Below are 19,321 nucleotides of genomic sequence, written 5' to 3'. Positions count from 1 at the left end.
TTTTTTTCACAATTCTGACTTTATAACACAAAATTGTGAGTTATAAAGTCAGAATTGCGAAAAATAAACTAGCAATTGCGAGAAAAACGTCTGAATTGCAGGATTTATATCCTGCAATTCTAACTTTATAGTTCTCAATTCTCAATTTTTTTTCTCAGAATAACGTGATACAAACTCACATTTCTGACTTTTTTCTCAGATAGACATTTAAACTTGTAATTCAAAGAAAATAGTCTTTTTCCCCTTGGGAGTGGACTTTCCAAGCAACAAGCAAATCCAAGTTATAAAAGCAGAATTGCAAGATATGAACTCGCAGTTTTCACTTTTTTCTTCACAATTCTGACTTTATAACACAAAATTGAAATATAAACTGCAGTTCTGAGAAAATAGTCTTTTTTCCCCCTGGGACTAGACTTTATTCACAATTCTGAGAAAAACAAACAAACTCACACTTCTGACTTTTTATTCAGTCAGAACACAAAATGTATATATATTGAAAATTGTGTATATATATATATATATATATATATATATATATATATATATATACAATTCTGAGAAAATATTCTTTTCACCCTTGAAATTATACTTTATTCACAGTTCTGAGAAAAAAGTCAGAACTGCAAGCAAAAAAAAGTCAGAATTGAGAGAAATAAGTCTTTTTCTCTGAATTACGTGATACAAACTCGCACTTCTGACTTTTTATTCAGTCAGAACACAAAATTTAGATATAAATTGAAAATTCTGAGAAAACAGTCTTTTTCCCTTGGAATTGGAATTTATTCACAATTCTGAGAAAATAGAGAAATAAACTCACAGTTGCCAGAAAAAGCTTGAACTGCAAGTTTATATCCCACAATTCTGACTTTTTTGTGAGTTAAGAAGTCAGAATTGAGAGATACAAACTCACCTTTTTTTCTCAGAAATGTGACATATAAACTTAGAATTCAGAATTTATTTGTTTATTTTTAGGGGCCAAGCACCGAAGGTGCGGAGGCACCTATTGTTTTAGTTCTGTTTCCTCTTCTTCTTATTATTCTTCCGCCGCAAGTCTATGGCAGCCCATAGAACCGCTTGCGGGAAAGTTGTATAATTTGGCACACTAATACCAGAGTTTGGAGTCTCTAACTCAAACTCTCTAGCGCCACCACTTGTCCAAAGTTTCACTTTCTTTTTGCTGATAACTTTTGAACCGTAAGCCATAAAATCAAAATTCAAATTTTCTCTGAATCCTTGGGTCATGCCGAGTCGAATGAACACCAAAATTCAAAAATCGTAAGGTTTAGTTTTTTTTCTATAAATAATTGTTTGTAAAACCTACTTTTTCGAACTCGTCCTAGACGGTTTGTCTGATTTTCACCAAAATTGGCTCAGATCATCTTCAGACCATGCTGGCAAAAAGTTATGGAATTCAAGTTGATTGGACAAACCGTTCTTGAATAACGTGCTAATTAATTCTACTAAAAGTGCACAAAAATGGATGTGAGGCCATATCTCCGCAACGCTTTGGAATATTGAGACCAAACTTGGTGTATGTTATAACAAGCATGACCTGAGGCTACCTGCAGTGTTTCGTCACAGTGCCACCTAGTGGTCAGGAGATATGAAACTTGGCTATTTTTGCTTATAACTTCTTAGTGATTTGGCCAAAAATCTCGAAACTCGTCCCGTTAGATTCGGAGGAGCATGCCGAGTCGAACCATATCCAATTTTGTCAGCCATTTTGGCTGTCGGCCATTTTGAATTTAGCTTTAGAATGCTGTATCTTGAGAACGGATTAACGTATCGTTTCGACAATAATTACAAAAATGTTCGGCACCATGCCCAGAATGTACATACAAATTTTGGGGCCAGCGCCACCTTGTGGTCAAAAGTTATGACGAAATTTCGAAAAATGCTAATAACTTCTGAAAAAAATGGCTTATTGTAATAAAAGTGATCTCAAAATATTCCTTGGGTCAGGCCGAGAACATTGATACCAATTAAGCCAAAATTGGCCTAACTTCCTGTTCGCCATTTTGATTAATGTAGAAAACCTACTTTTTCGAACTCCTCCTAGACCGTTAGTCGGATTTTCACCAAATTTGACTCGGATCATCTTCAGACCATGCTGACAAAAAGTTATGGATTTCGTGTCGATATTCGGAACCGTTTTCATTTAACGCATCAACGAATATGCTGGAAAGATGCCAAAGCGCATCGGAAGCTGTATCTCTGCAAAGCTTTGAGATATTTGCACCAAATTTGGTATGTGGCATTACCACCTCACACTGATTACACCACATTAATTTGGTAACAGCGCCACCTATTGGTCAAGAGTAATGAACCATTCATTAACCATTAGTTTTAAAATGAACAAAAATGCTAATAACTGTAGATAGCATTAGCCTATTGTAATGAAACTGGTCTCAAAATATTCCATGGGTCATGCTGACAACATAGATATCAATTATGCCACAGTTGGCCAAACTTCCTGTCCGCCATTTTGATTTATGTTGAAAACCTACTTTTTCGAACTAGTCCTAGTCCGTTCGTCCGATTTTCACCAAAATCAAGTCAGATCATCTTCAGACTGTGCTGACAAAAAGTTATGGATTTCATGATGATAGATGAAATCGTTTTCGTATAGCGCCTCTACAAATTTTAGGCTTGATGCCAAAATGACTCTGAGGCTTTATCTCTGCAAAGCTTTGACATAATGTCACCAAACTTTGTGTGTGCCTTTGTCACCTCACACTAAACACACCACATGGATTTGATAACAGCGCCACCTGTTGGTCAAACGTAATAAGCATTAAATCATATCAGTAGGCGTTCTACATAACTTTTCTGTAATTTTCACTAAAATCCTCTTAAAATTGCTTCCTTTTCCTTATTGTTGCCATTGATCTGCTGTTCCTGCCATCCTTAGCTCCTCATTTTCCGCTTTGAGTGCTTGGCCCCGTAATTGCTGCTTGCAGCTATATTTTTTTTGCAATTCTGACTTTATAACACAAACTTACAGAGTACAAAGTTATTAAACTAAGAATTGTGAGATGAAAATTCACTATCCTGAGAAAATTTAAGTCAGAATTGCACATTTGTGAGATAAAAAGTCAGATTTGTGAGATAATGCGGAAATGGGCTTGAATAGTTACAACATCTGATTTGAACATTACAATGCACATGATAACTTACAATATGTAAATTCACTTAACTAGCTAATTACTCACAACAGCGATGCTATCTGCCTCAAAAACAGAAGTTCAAAGACAACATTCCAAAGATGGCTGCGCATTTGTTTTTCTAACGCGTTAAGTCTATAAACTTTAAATTATGAGAAGAAAAGTGCGAGATAAACTTGGGATTGCAAGAAAGTACGTCAGTAGTCTGTGTTTTTACCTCACAGTTGAGACTTTCTCAGAATTGACCAAAACAGTCTGCCTTACACCACAGATCCGGCCACGTTTAAACTGGTGCGGTTGGTCACTCACGAAAATTTCGCGCCAAAGACAAACACAAATCTGCTTCTTTTGAAAGAAACGTCTGTATGAGTAGTGCGTCAAACAATGAACCTCGTGACCGCGTAAATATTTTCATCTATAGACGTATTTACCATATTCAGTGGCGTTAAACATCCTCGGCAGCTGCGGTTTTACGCCCAGGTCATGAGTCCTGTGGGTTCGTTCACTGTCATTTAGGGTGTTAATAGTGGGGTCAAGTCACATGGGTGAGTGTGAACACCTCTCGTCTTCACGCGCGGGCTCGAGCACGAGGTGCCAGCAGCTGTGTTGTGGTCGTGCTCGTCTCCATCGGCCTGCTGTAATTGCTCAGAGTTGAATCTCACTCCACCGGCTTCTCGATAGGTTGCAAATTTGGAGTGCCAAATATAGCTCGACTGCGTGCTAAAACTGGAGCCGAACTGTGAACTTATTTCACACTAGGCTGAAGGATCACATGAGGTTTCCACTGAGACAAAGAGAGGATGGGAAGTCGACTTGGAAGTTATAATCTTGTTTATCTAAACCTAGATAGAATTTATTATATGTAGTGTATATAATATGCAGTCAAACCAAAATATATTCAGACACCTTCAACATTTCTCACATTATCACAGTTTATTCACTAGTTTAGAAGATGGTTATGAAATATGACAAGAACTGTGTCAGAACAGATTCATCTTGATAATGTCAGATAACTGTTAAATCAATTTTCGGTCCCAAATTTTTATCTATTTTACTGGTAGTCCACTGTATGAAGAATTTTTGGGTATAATAGAATAGTCACAGTTTACTTTATTTTGCCTCACTTACATAAATGAACAATAGTGTCCAGTACACGAAAAAATATAAAAAGTTATATCTGGTGTCTGATTAATTTTTGGTTTGACTGTATATTATGATAATAAGTAATTTTGGGCTTTTTTGATCTGAAACTTTTCTAGGACCATTATAATTGGTGCCTGTATTAATCAATATTATTTCAATTAATATTGATATTAATTTAGATTTTTCTTTTGGTAAAATATCTCATTCAGGTTATGTAAATTCAGAGTCATATTAGTTTCTAATAAATCTAAATAATTTTATAATTTTATTTTTTATTTTATTTCATGCGATTGACAGCTGGGTTTACATATTATGAGAAAATACAGCTTTTGTATTTAAATGTCATTGTATTGTCAAGCAAAGACAGACAGAATAAATAAATAAAAATTCTAATAAAATTTGCCCAAAATTATTATATTAATTTTATATTCAAATACATTAAACATTTTGTTACGTAAATATTTTAGATTTTTTTGTGATATAATAAATGTTTGTAGATTATCATCATAAAACTTATTCTTATATATATTTTATTTTATTTAAACTCCAAGGGTTTTGCATTCTGAAACTATTAAAAGTTTTATTAGTTTTCATTTCAATAAACTAAATGAAACTAAATAAAAATGTATGTATTTAAAAGTCATTGCATGCAAAGTCAAGCTAAGACATGTAGAATAAAAAAATGAAATACTAATTAAATTAAATGCTAATTATGTATTTAATTTATTAATTTATATTAAATATTATGTCCATAGTTGACATTTTATATCAATAATATAACAATTAATTAAATTATTTCTGATTAAATACACCAAAATAAATACTATATGCTATACTATATTAAATACTATACATTTGTTATATTAAGAAATATGAAATGTGTTACACATTTTGTTATAAAATTTCATATAATATATAATTTTTGTGATATAATAAAAGTTTACAGATTATCATTAGAAAACATATATAAAAAAAATCACAGCTGTAGTTTTTAATAAAGTTTTTGTATTTCAATTTACTGTATGCAAATTCAATTAAAAACAGACATAAAATTAATAAATTAAATAACTGCAAATTAAATGCACTTAATAAACACTGTTTTATTTCATTTTATTTTAATTATTTATTTTATTTTATTGACTCCAATGTTTTTACATTCTGAAAACTAATAAAACTAAAAAAATAAATATAGATTATTATAAAATATTATTATAAAATAATAATCTACAATTTATGTATTTAAAAATCATTGTATGCAAAGTCAAGCAAGGACAGACAGAATGAAAAAAAATATTAATTAAATTAAATTCTAATTAAATACAAAAAAATTAATTAATAATTAAAATATGAAATGTGTTATACATTTTGTTACTTAAATGTCATAAAATTGTTGTGATATAATAAACGTTTACAGGTTATCATCAGAAAACTGATATAAAAAAATCACAGCTCTAGTTTTCAATAAAACTACTGCATACAGCTTCTGTATGTCAAATTTGTTGTATGCAAATATAAGCAAAAACAGAGATAAACACTTTTATTTTATTTTATTTACTCCAAGGTTTTTACAATCTGAAAACTAATAAAACAAGAGTTTTATTAATGTAGTTATCAAGCTTTTACAATTAATGTATTTAAAAATCATTGTATGCAAAGTCAAGCAAGGACAAAATATTGAATAAATTGAATAAATTCGATTGAAATACACCAAAAAATAATTTATAAAAATATTAATTAAATTAAATAAATAAAAAAAAAAACGTTTTATTTTATATTCAAAAATATAAAATGTGTTATTCTTTTGTTGCTTAAAAAAGTCATATAATTTTTGTGATATAATAAAAGTTTACAGATTATCAGAAAACTGATATAAAAAATGCACAGCTTTAGTTTTAAATAAAGCTTTTGTATTTCAAATTCACTGTATGCAAATTAAACAAAAACATATAGAACATTAATAAATTAAATAAATACAAATTAAATGCACTCAATAAACACTGTTTTATTTTATCGACTTCAAAGTTTTTACAATAAGCTTATAAAATGTATAAAAGCTTATAAAAATCATTGTATGCGAAGTCAAGCAAGGACAAAATATTGATTAAATTGAATAAATTTGATTGAAATTCACCAAAAATGCTAATTAAATTAAATAAATTCAAATTAAATTCACCAAAAAATAAATAAATAGTTTTATTTTATATTCAAAAATATTAAATGCGTTATACTTTTGTTGCTTAAAAAAAGTCATATCATTTTTGTGATATAATAAAAGTTTACAGATTATCATCAGAAAACTAAAATAATTAAAATAATTGTTTTCATTTTTTCATCACTTTTTCACTGACGCAAAGACACCTACCTCACCTTTAGCGCAACTGTCGTCACTGTCATGTGACGTCCAGCAGAGGGCGTCGCGTCTCGAGGGCGGGGATTGAACGTCCTCCTCTCTTCCTCTGATTGGCCAGCAGCGAGCCTGACGGAACGGGGCGGGACCTTCGCTGGGTATCTTGGCCTCTGATTGGCCAGACGGATCTAGAGTGACTGGAGCGCAGCGGCGGAGGCGCAGCGGAGAATCACAGCAGCACAAACTCACTGCGCTCATGGCATCAAGGAGAATGGAGACCAAACCAGTCATAACCTGCCTCAAAACGCTCCTCATCGTTTATTCCTTCGTGTTCTGGGTGAGTGACCCTCCTTCGCTAGCGTTTTTGAGCGGTTAGTGTTTCTGCGGCGTGTTATGAATCATTTAAATGGGTTTGTTATCATAATAAGGCGTTTGTTGCAATATTGCGCCACTGGAAAACAAGTGCATCTCCATCATGGCAGGGCTGGACCCTTCTGAGGCCATTAGAAACACGAATGTGATTATGTCTGATCATTAATATGATAAACAAGGTGCATTTTAATGGAAATGATGACAAAATATTAAAAAAAGCTGTCTTTTGAGATGCAAAATGAGATGTTCACGATGATGTTGAACGTTATTCATAATGAATTAATATGAATGATCTAATAAGGACATTTGCTGAACATTATTCCTGATTAGTTGAATATCAATGTCCAAAAAATGCACATAAACACACATTCATGTTTAAATACGAGCATATCCTAGACATTATGAATTATAATTAAAATATGAATGCCTAAAAATGGACATATGCTAAATATGATGGATCATAAATTGAATGTTAATGTCCTTTTGCTGAATCTGATTGACCAAATCTGAAAACATGAACATTTTAAATTATGGTTTGACTATTAATGTCCAAATATGGACCGCTTCCAGAGATTTAACAGGTTTATTAGGTTTGCAGTGACCTTCTGTCATATGAAGCAAAGCTCTGCGTCTTCATCTCTGGTAATGAACATGGTGGTTTCTGTCTGTTGGAAGTCATTTGGATAGTAACGGTTAACTGTGACACGGCACCGCCCCAGAATGGCTGTAGTATCTGTGTGTATCCATTCAGTTTGATTTTAGTATTATCAGCATTGATAATAACACTTAATAACATAACTTTCAGAAATATGGTTAGATAATGTTCATTCATATAGTCTTTTCAACCTAATCCGCCCCAAAACCACCCACTTAGACAGGAAGAGACTGTCTGATTGACATGTGAAGGGTCCAACCACAGTTCCTTAAGTTTTTCTGGTCAGCTAATGGAGGATTTGAAATGCACTTCTAGTCAAAAGTTTTTAAGATTTTTAATGTTTTTCAAAGAGGTCTCTTCTGCTCACCAAGCCTGCATTAATTTGATCCAAAGTATGGTAAAAGCAGTAATGCTGTGAAATATTTTTACTATTTAAAATAACTGTTTTCTATTTGAATATATTTTAAAATGCAATTTATTCCTGTGTTGAAAGCTACATTTTCGGCATTTAGTCTTCAGTGTCACATGATCCTTCAGAAATCCTTCTAATATGCAGATTTGCTGTTTAAATAACATGTATTATTTTTATTATTTTTATTATCAATATTTAAAACATTTTTTCAGGATTCTTTGATGAATCAAAGGATCCGAAGATCAGCATTTATTTGAAATAAAAAAACTTTTTGTAATATTATACACTATACCATTCAAAAGCTTCGAGTCAATATACATTTTTTTTTTGAGGGGAAAGAAATTATAGAAATTAATACTTTTATTTAGCAAGAATGCTTTAAATTGATCAAAAGTGATGATAAAGACATTTATAATGTTATAAAAGATACTATTGCTGTAAATGCTGTTCTTTTGAACTTTCTATTTATCAGAGAAACCTGAAAAAATTTACTCAGCTGTTTTCAAAATAATAATAATGATAATAATAATAATAATAATAATAATAATAATAATGTTTTTTTAACAGCAAATCTGAATATTAGAATGATTTCTGAAGGATCATGTGATCATGTGCTGAAAATTCGGCTTTGAAATCACAGAAATAAATTATATTTTAAAATATATTTAAATAGAAAACGGTTATTTTAAATAGTAAAATATTTTAAATAATGTATTTTGTTTTAAATGAAAAACTTTATGCCATTTTTATTTTTTGGAGGGAAAGAAATTATAGAAATTAATATTTTTATTTAGCAAGGATGCTTTAAATTGATCAAAAGTGATAATAAAGACATTTGTAATGTTATAAAAGATACTGTTGCTGTAAATGCTATTCTTTTGAACTTTCTATTCATCAGAGAAACCTGAAAAAAAAATGTACTCGCCTGTTTGAACATAAAAACAGCAAATCATGTGAGACTGAAGACTGGGGTAATGATGCTAAAAATTCGGCTTTGAAATCACAGAAATAAATCGTATTTTAAAATATATTTAAATAGAAAGCAGTTATTTTAAATAGTAAAAATATTTGTAAAATTGTAATGTTTTTGCTGTACTTTGGATCAAATAAATACAGGCTTGGTGAGTGGAAGAGACTTAAAAAACATAAAAAAAAAACATAAAAATCAAACTGTTCAAAAACTTTTGACAATGTGATACAATGAAGACCAGCTTTCAAAGATTTAATGTCACTAACCTGGCAAACTTTGGTGATTCAACTGAAATGCGAGCATAGACTATAGCTGGAAGTAGAAATTTATAGGTTGTATTTGCATAGAATATATATTTGTATGTATCTGTTCAGTGTTACATAATGTTTGTTAATGACTAATGCAAGATGTTGTAAAGAGTATTTTGTGGGTGAAGAAAGGCAGCAGCCGGAAGAAGTAGTTTGTTACTGCTCCGTTTTATCATTAATTATTCAAAAGAAATGGGAAAATGGGCCAAATGTGGCCAATAATGGAGCACATGGTCTATTTGATCTGATTAGTAAGTGATGAATTACTGTACAGTCGACACGATTCATTAAAATCATTTGCTAACCAATTCGACCTCAAATGTCAATTTAAATCTCATGTGATTTAAGCGAAGAATATTAGCAAATGCTCACTGTGTGAATGTTTAGGCATTTAGAAACTCATAGTGAGCTTACTATATTTAACAGTCTTTTGGGATATGAAGTTTTAAAAAAAAAAGCACATAAAATTGCATCATTTTCTGGTCTTCAAATTACGTCATAATGGCGAATCTCAGCCATGCCATAGAAGAATCATTTTTGGTTCCACAAAGAACCATTCAGTCAAAGGTTCTTTAAAGAACCAACTCTTTCTTACTTTTTTTTATAATCTGAAGAACCTTTTTTCACCATAAAGAACCTTTTGTGAAACAGAAAGGTTCTTTAGATGTTAAAGGTTCTTTATGGAACCATTTAGACAAAAAAGGTTCTTCTATGGCATCGTGAAGCACCTTTATTTTAAAGAGTGTAGTAAAACAGCAATGATGCATGATGGGAAATTCCATAAATGAGCATGGAAACCGGTGTCAAAATTGCAACAACTGAAAAACAACTTGTGGCAACAGTATAAAAGTAGCCCAATTCTTGGCAACACTGCTCAGAGTAGACGCCATATTTATATGACGAAAACAGTACGTCGGGTTCTGCCTCTCGTAGCCTCATTTAGATTCAAATTAAGTTAAATATGGTATATAATGTGTATTCTGACTAAAGTTTGAACGATGAACTGTTTAATCAAGAATCAAACTCAAAGGAGTGAATTTGTCTAACAATTTAGCAGTTTCGCAAGAAGCATTTCAGAGCGAACCCATATGTGTCACGAACAACTCACAACTCAGTTTATCTCTGCAGGACATGTCTTAAAAATAGCGTGTTTTTATCAAGTAAGTCTAACTGTTTTGTTGAATACATTGTTGTTTACATTGTTTAGCCTTGTTTCCATTACAACAAAATTAAATATGATCCAAAAATGTCTATTCTGACTAAAGTTTGAATGGTCTGAACTGTTTAATCAAGTTTACAAGCAAGTCAGCACTTTCACAAGTAATATTTCAGCGCAAACCCATGTCTCTTATTTGCTAAAGTTTGTACAGTCTGAAACTTTTAATCTAGAATCAAACACAAGAAGTTAGCACTTTCGCAAATGTCCTGAAATGCCGTGTTTCTGCGAAGCTATTTTACGTTGAATACATTGTCACTACGTTGTCTCGTTTCCATTAAAATTAGATTAAATTTGATCCAAAAATGTCTATTCTGACTGAAGTTTGAATGGTCTTAACTGTTTAATCAAGTTTACAAGCAAGTCAGCACTTACACAAGTAATATTTCAGCGCAAACCCATGTCTCTTATTTGCTAAAGTTTGTACAGTCTGAAACTTTTAATCTAGAATCAAACACAAGAAGTTAGCACTTTCGCAAATGTCCTGAAATGCCGTGTTTCTGCGAAGCTATTTTACATTGAATACATTGTCACTACGTTGTCTCGTTTCCATTAAAATTAGATTAAATTTGATCCAAAAATGTCTATTCTGACTAAAGTTTGAATGGTCTTAACTGTTTAATCAAGAATCAAGCTCACAAGTTCAAAAGTAGTATTTTATCGCAAACCCATGCGTCTTATTTACGAACGATTCACGAAATGCGGTAAATGTCCTGAAATAGCACATTTTTACGTACTGTAGTGTCATTTTACGTTTCATTTATATTGTATATGTTGCGTTCTGCCTCTCATAGCCTCATTTCCATTAAAATAAAATGAAACATGACCAAAATATCTATTCTGACTAAAGTTTGTACAGTTTGAAACTTTTAATCTAGAATCAGCCACAACAAATTAGCACTTTCTTAAATTTCTTGAGTTTCTTAAGCAAAAACCCTGAAATGGCGTGTATTTTAAATGTCATTTTACATTGAATACATTTTACGTTAAATGCAGAAAATTTGCTGAAATGGCATGTTTTTTTGTATTTTAAGTGATTTTTTGCATTTTACCGTTGAATACATTGTCATTTACATCGTGTACAGTATGTTGAGTTCTGCCTCTCATAGATTTGTTTCCATGAAAATAAAACGAAATATAATCCAAAATGTCTATTCCGACTAGAATTTGAACAGTCTGAACCTCTTAATCCAGAATCAAACTCATAGTAAAACATTTTCAGCACTTTTGCAAGTAAACGTGAAGCAAAACAGACAAACTGAATTGTGAGTCATAGTCAACAGTGTTGGGGAAAGTTACTTTTAAAAGTAACGCATTACGATTACGGATTACTCCCTAAAAAAAGTAACTAATTGCACTACTTAGTTATTTTTTTTTAACAGTAATGTGTTACATTGCTTTTTCTCATCTGGCCTGGGCTTGCTTGTTTGTTTTTAATATAGAAATGTTGTATTTTGGTCAAATGTAAAAGCCCTTTTACGCCAACTGTAATGTACGTTTACACAAAGCCTACATTTTTTTTATTTTTTGGTTAGATGCTTTGGCTGGTTGATTGATTCACTTGTAGCTAATTTAATGGGTACGTTTCAGCATTTGTGCTCATTCTTTCAAATAATGTTAAAATTATGCAGAACATTTAAAGGTTTCAGCCAGGTGTGCAGTTTCTGTGTTATTAGAATCAGCTGAAATGTTCACTTGCAGAACAGCTCACAGATGTTACAAATGAGCTTTGAAACTCACGGTGTGTTGGAAGAGCACACGAGCGAGGGCGTAATTGAAGGGAGATGTGAAGATAGGGGCAGAAATTAGATGGAGAGCATGCGAGTGACAAATGAAAATGGAGTCGGTGACGTTTCTCCATCCTTCCATCAGCTGTTCTGGACCTGTTGAGTTCATTCTGTTCGTCTGAACGCAGACAGACGGAGCGCCGTGTGTCCTGCTGTCGACCCTCACAAACACATTCACACTCTCTGTTCTCCCAGAGGCAGATGGGAACAAACCAACAGGGCTGAGAAAAGACAGGCCGAATATGAGGCAGATGACTCGGGCGCCTGTTGCTTTGAACAAAATAACTAGTGCATTTCACACCCAGCCAGTTTCGATTGTATTTCACATGTTAACATGCTGCTATTTGTGGAGAAGATCTAACACCTTGAGTTAACCAGACACGATGCAACACGTTTCCAGCGTCAAGTCATTTTTCTGTCGTCACTGAAAACAAAAAGTGCCACAGCTAATCATAACATGTTTGATGGTTATGTTACGTTCACGTCATGTTGGAATTACCGTAATTGCTAGTTTCCAACTAGTAAAAAACAAATATGTCTAACTCGTGATTGCAAGTTGGAAAGTCGTTGGGATTCAGCAACACAAGGAAAAGATAGTTATTTGGCTCACTCTACATATTTCTGTTTGTATGTTGTTTTATTGCAGGCAACGTTATGTGGTGTGTATTAATAATGTAAAGTTTGAACTAGGAATTTGGACTAGAGTGATTTTTATTGTGTGGGAAGCATGAGCGTCACACATATTGTCACTTGCCGCCTCTAGATTTACATCAAATTAAAACTATTTATAGCTCATTTAATAGCTATTTAGTGGTATACACTCCTAAAAATAAAGGTTCGAAAAGGGTTTTCACAGCAATGCCATGAAATAACCATTTTTGGATAAATGGATTTTTCATGGTGACAATTTGATGGGATGACCCCCTAAAAAAATTGTGATGTCCCTACCGAAACTTCACCAAATGTTTCGTTCATGACTGTTTCAGTAGTGACAATTTTATAGAATAACACCCCAAAAAAACAAAGATGTCACATAACTGTACTAAAATTTTGTGTATTTTTCCCAAATAAAAGATTATGTGTTCCCCTTTGTCACTTTTGAAACAATGATGATATGTTTTGGTCGTGACTGTTACGGTAGTGACAAGTTTATTGGATTAACACCCCAAAAACAATAATGTCACTACTGAAACGCCACCAAATGTTATGGTCATGACTGATACGGTAGTGACAATTTTTTGAAGTAACACCCAAAAAAAACAGCGATGTCACTACCAAAACTTTACCAAATATTTTGGTCATGACTGTTTCGGTAGTGACAATTTTACGGGATAACATTTTACAGGATAGCATTTTACGGGATAACATTTTACGGGATAACACCCAAAAAAACAATGATGTCCCTACCGAAACTTCACCAAATGTTTCGGTCATGGCTGTTTCAGTAGTGACAATTTTATAGAATAACACCCCCAAAAAAACAAAGATGTCACATAACTGTACTAAAATTTTGTGCATTTTCCCCAAATAAAAGATTATGTGTTCCCCTTTGTCACTTTTGAAACAATGATGATATGTTTTGGTCGCGACTGTTACGGTAGTGACAAGTTTATTGGATTAACACCCCAAAAACAATAATGTCACTACTGAAACGCCACCAAATGTTATGGTCATGACTGATACGGTAGTGACAATTTTTTGAAGTAACACCCAAAAAAACAGCGATGTCACTACCAAAACTTTACCAAATATTTTGGTCAGGACTGTTTCGGTAGTGACAATTTTACGGGATAACATTTTACAGGATAACATTTTACGGGATAACACCCAAAAAAAACAATGATGTCCCTACCGAAACTTCACCAAATATTTTGGTCAGGACTGTTTCGGTAGTGACAATTTTTACGGGATAACATTTTACAGGATAACATTTTACGGGATAACACCCCAAAAAAACAGCGATGTCACTACCAAAACTTCACCAAATATTTTGGTCAGGACTGTTTCGGTAGTGACAATTTTTACGGGATAACATTTTACAGGATAACATTTTACGGGATAACACCCCAAAAAAACAATGATGTCCCTACCGAAACTTCACCAAATGTTTCGTTCATGACTGTTTCAGTAGTGACAATTTTATAGAATAACACCCAAAAAAAACCAAAGATGTCACATAACTGTACTAAAATTTTGTGTATTTTTCCCAAATAAAAGATTATGTGTTCCCCTTTGTCACTTTTGAAACAACGATGATATGTTTTGGTCGTGACTGTTACGGTAGTGACAAGTTTATTGGATTAACACCCCAAAAACAATAATGTCACTACTGAAACGCCACCAAATGTTATGGTCATGACTGATACGGTAGTGACAATTTTTTGAAGTTACACCCAAAAAAAACAGCGATGTCACTACCAAAACTTTACCAAATGTTTTTGTCATGACTGTTTCGGTAGTGACAATTTTGCGGGATAACATTTTACAGGATAACACCCAAAAAAAAACAATGATGTCCCTACCGAAACTTCACCAAATGTTTCGTTCATGACTGTTTCAGTAGTGACAATTTTATAGAATAACACCCAAAAAAACCAAAGATGTCACATAACTGTACTAAAATTTTGTGTATTTTTCCCAAATAAAAGATTATGTGTTCGCCTTTGTCACTTTTGAAACAATGATGATATGTTTTGGTCATGACTGTTTCGGTAGTGACAAGTTTATTGGATTAACACCCCAAAAACAATAATGTCACTACTGAAACGCCACCAAATGTTATGGTCATGACTGATACGGTAGTGACAATATTTTGAAGTAACACCCAAAAAAACAGCGATGTCACTACCAAAACTTTACCAAATATTTTGGTCAGGACTGTTTCGGTAGTGAAACGGGATAACATTTTACAGGATAACATTTTACGGGATAACATTTTATGGGATAACACCCAAAAAAAATAATGATGTCCCTACCGAAACTTCACCAAATGTTTCGGTCATGACTGTTTCAGTAGTGACAATTTTATAGAATAACACCCAAAAAAAACCAAAGATGTCACATAACTGTACTAAAATTTTGTGTATTTTTCCCAAATAAAAGATTATGTGTTCGCCTTTGTCACTTTTGAAACAATGATGATATGTTTTGGTCATGACTGTTTCGGTAGTGACAGTTTTAGGGCTGGGCGATTTGGCCTAAAATCAAAATCTCGATTAATTGAACATTTTAACCCGATTACGATTAATGAACGATTATTTTATTCATTAATAAAATTATATTTAATTATATTTAAATAATATTTATTTTTTTGCCCTCATAGTTCACTGACAAGTTTTGTACAGTAAATATGCGCACATATTACAAGTGAGAGATTTTTGAATGAAGGGTGCACACACTATCTACTATCTCTGATTATTTATTGAACATCAGTGTTGAACAACTGAAATTAAAGCACACATTGCTTAAAACGAAAAGTCACATTTTTCTTAAATTAGTGAAAATAAATAACTTGCACTTTTGGAAACAAAATAAATTATTTATAAAATAATAATAAATATTAAAAGTAGAAAATAAGCAGTATCTCTTCTAAATAAAATTACTCTTGTATATCCTGTAAATACTTTTTACTGTATAAATACTGCTTAAGCTCTCCATCGACATGTCGGAGGAATAACGCAACGTAACGGAGCGGGGTCACCTGACTCCACACGCAGTAATGTTTTTAAAGGGAAAGTAATTGAAATAATTGACCTGGAAAAATTTGATCGATTATAGGTTCTGAATGTCGATTTCGATTACTTTTCGATTAATCGCCCAGCCCTAGACAGTTTTATGGAATAATTAAAAATAACCCAAAAAAACAAAGATGTCACAACCGAAACTTCAAATCAGGGCTGTGCGATGTTTAAGAAAAATGCAATATGCAATAATTGTTGTTATTCGATTATTTTTCACATAATTTGCATTATTACAATAGAGTTTTCCCTAGGCTGGCACAAATTGCTCGATTAGTTCCGGGTTTGATGAAGGCCTGCTTTCTGGAATAACATTTTACAGGATAACACCCAAAAAAACAATGATGTTACTACTGAAACTTCACAAATGTTATGGCCGTGACTGTTTCAGTAGTGACAATATTATGGGATAACACCCAAAATAAAACAAAGATGTCACTGCCATTTTAGATTTCGTGGCCTCCATTCCTAATCGTAACCACATCGAATACAATAAAACCATGTTTAATAGGATTTTTTTTACATATACACAGTACCAGTCAAAAGTTTGAACACACTTACCTATCAAAGAGAATGGGGAAGTGTGTCCAAACCTTTAAATGGTAGTGTAATTGGACAAAATTGTTTTCACTATTAAATTTAAGTTTTTGCTTTGCTTATTAATTAGAACCTTTTCTGACCCCTGGTTTGAAACAGTGATATTATCTAGAGATACAGAAAAAAACCTCAGGTGTCCTTGTGTTACCCATAAGAGAATTCTGTTTCTCTAGAGTTTAAATTAGCGTGGGGATTGCTGTACATTCATTCGGTTCGTATTTCAATGCAGTCGACATTATTAAAGCTTAGGATGTAAGATAACACCTCATGCCACCTTTCTCGGGTGTACGTTTGATTGGCAAAGACTCTTGTTTTTCCTTGAAAAATTGATGGATTCCCAAAGTATGTTAACAATTGCTAATGAATATTCTTGAAGGATACATCATTGTCAAGTTCGCTTGCAATAAATGCTCTTTATTGAGCTGTATCATGAGTCGCTTTTTAATGACAAGTCAAGTCATGTAATGTTGTTCCTGTAGGTTGCGTCAGCTCTGGATGTGACAGTATGACTTTGCAGTGTGTGTAACTGATACACACCTAGAATGGCATGCGTCTATGTGTGATCCCAGAGTTCCCGGCATCTTAAAATAGCAAGCCTAGGACACATCACAGCGAGCGACGGGAATCCTGTACTTGATGTTCATATACAACTGATTTTAATTGATTTTAATAAGTTAGTGTGTAAAATATAATAGTATTGTCATTATGAACTTACAAAATAGTGTTTAGCAGTGTGTAAATCACCGTAACTTACCCTACACCTGCAAAACATTAGCATTGCCATTGTGTTTCCCTATAAGGTAAAAATGAAAACAAATAAAACCTGTTTACCAAGCATTTGCAGAGTGTAAAGTTTCTTTGGGTATTTCATGAAATGTTAAACACCTTAAATGCTTTTGCACTAGTTGTTTTGCATCGTAATTTCACAGACAAGGAAGTCAAATCAAAGATGTACAGTAATTGGGTAAAACTGGGTTCAACTATTTTGTCACCCTTAAGTTAGATGTGTTTATACTGTTAGAAAGGAAATGTGACTGTTGATACAGTAAACAAGTAATTAAAGTGTGCTACTGAACCTATTTGGCCAACAAGTAATAATTGGTGCCATTTTGAGATTCTTGGGTCGCCCTTCTCTTAAAGTTATTTTGCTCTTAGCCGGTGTTATTAGCGTTGGCAGTCTTGTTCATTACAAGCAGGCAATTAAGGGCTCGTCTGGTCTGGTTTTCCCAGTAGCCTTTGGTGTTTTTATGGAAATGAGTGTCAAGCACCGCAGTGCCGCTGATATGTATTGTGTCTTTGTGTGTGGAGGCGTTGATACTTAGTGTTTGTTTCTCTCTAAGCTTGTTAATACTTTTGTGTTGTGTATTAACAAAGATTTATTCAGATGGAACTTCACCATCAAAACTGAAGGAACTGAGAAACATTTCAAGAAATAGTTCACCCAAACTTGGAAATTATGTCATTAATTACTCATCTTATGTCATTCCAAACCTCTAAGACCCTCTTTCAACTTTGGAACACAAATTAAGATATTTTTGGGGAAATCCGAGAGCTTTCTGACTCTGTATAGGCAGCAACGCAACTTAAACGTTCAAGGCCCAGAAAGGTAGTATAAGGACATCGTAAAATTAGTCCATATGACATCAGTGGTTCAACCCTAATGTTATGAAGCTATGAGAAACTTTTTGTGCGCAAAGAAAACAAAAATAACAACTTAATTCAACATTCCGTGCCATTCAGCAGTCTCCACGTTAAACTGTTCATGCAGACCAAACCATAAGTCGTAGAGACTTGAAACTTGGAGGGATGGTAGCACTCACAACGCAACAACTTCTCTACAGCGATCAAAAGTACAAAATCGCTCATAACTCCTAAACCATTCTTTGCAGGTTCAAGTGTCTTACATTGTTGGAATCCTCAAAATGACTGGACTCAAATTCGTGATTGCGAGCCTGGCGAAGTTTTCGGGTGTTTTGGACCTGCTTTCGTGAACTAGTCCTAGGTTTTTCACCCAATGGCAACCAAACCAGTGCAGGAAGATACTCTGGATAGCGAATATCAATAAATACCAAAAAAAAAAATGTAACTTTCGATTCACTGTTGCAAAGGGATGCCAAAATGTTCGAAAGGGACGGGGCCACTTTTAGTAAAATGTCTTTAACTCCTGAATGGAATGAGATATCTTTGCCAAACTCAGAACACGTATGTATGAGCTAAATCTGAGGTCACAGAAAAGAAATCTTCGAGTTTGGCCACTTGGTGGCGCTATAAGAGGATAAAGCATAAAAATAGGACCTATGCAACCATTTGTCCTATCAACATGAAAATCGCTGTGCAAAGTGCAGCAAGTGTCTATAAGGACATTTGCGTATCTCAAAAAAACATGGCTGTTATTGGGCCTGAGAAATTTGAAAGAAAACGACTGCTGGGGAGCAATGTAGCTTTTTTCAAGGGCGTAAATTAATTGTACATTGCACGTTTTTTCACACATACGTGCGGTATTTGTATCATATGACAGAACTCCCCATTCTGGACAACTTTGCCTGTAGCACCACTGCTGTCATCAAAATAGTTTGTTAAATGATTGAGAAGATGTAAAAAAAAAACTACTGT

At 33.3% G+C, this 19,321-nt stretch overlaps 1 protein-coding gene across 1 annotated transcript in view; it reads left to right on the top strand.

The window, feature by feature from the left end:
* Window positions 1-6,841: 6,841 nt before the first annotated feature.
* The window catches only part of tspan7 (tetraspanin 7), a 53,069-nt gene continuing 40,589 nt past the window's right edge, over window positions 6,842-19,321 (top strand). Inside the window, exon 1 of the mRNA XM_073844046.1 lies at window positions 6,842-6,991. Within this exon, the coding sequence (XP_073700147.1) occupies window positions 6,911-6,991 (81 nt within the window). The 5' untranslated portion in view covers window positions 6,842-6,910. The remainder of the gene's footprint in view (window positions 6,992-19,321) is intronic.

The sequence above is a fragment of the Garra rufa genome, chromosome 7 (assembly GCF_049309525.1).
Source record: "Garra rufa chromosome 7, GarRuf1.0, whole genome shotgun sequence".
Taxonomy (NCBI): Eukaryota; Metazoa; Chordata; class Actinopteri; order Cypriniformes; family Cyprinidae; genus Garra; species Garra rufa.
This window is presented reverse-complemented; position numbering and strand designations above follow the sequence as displayed.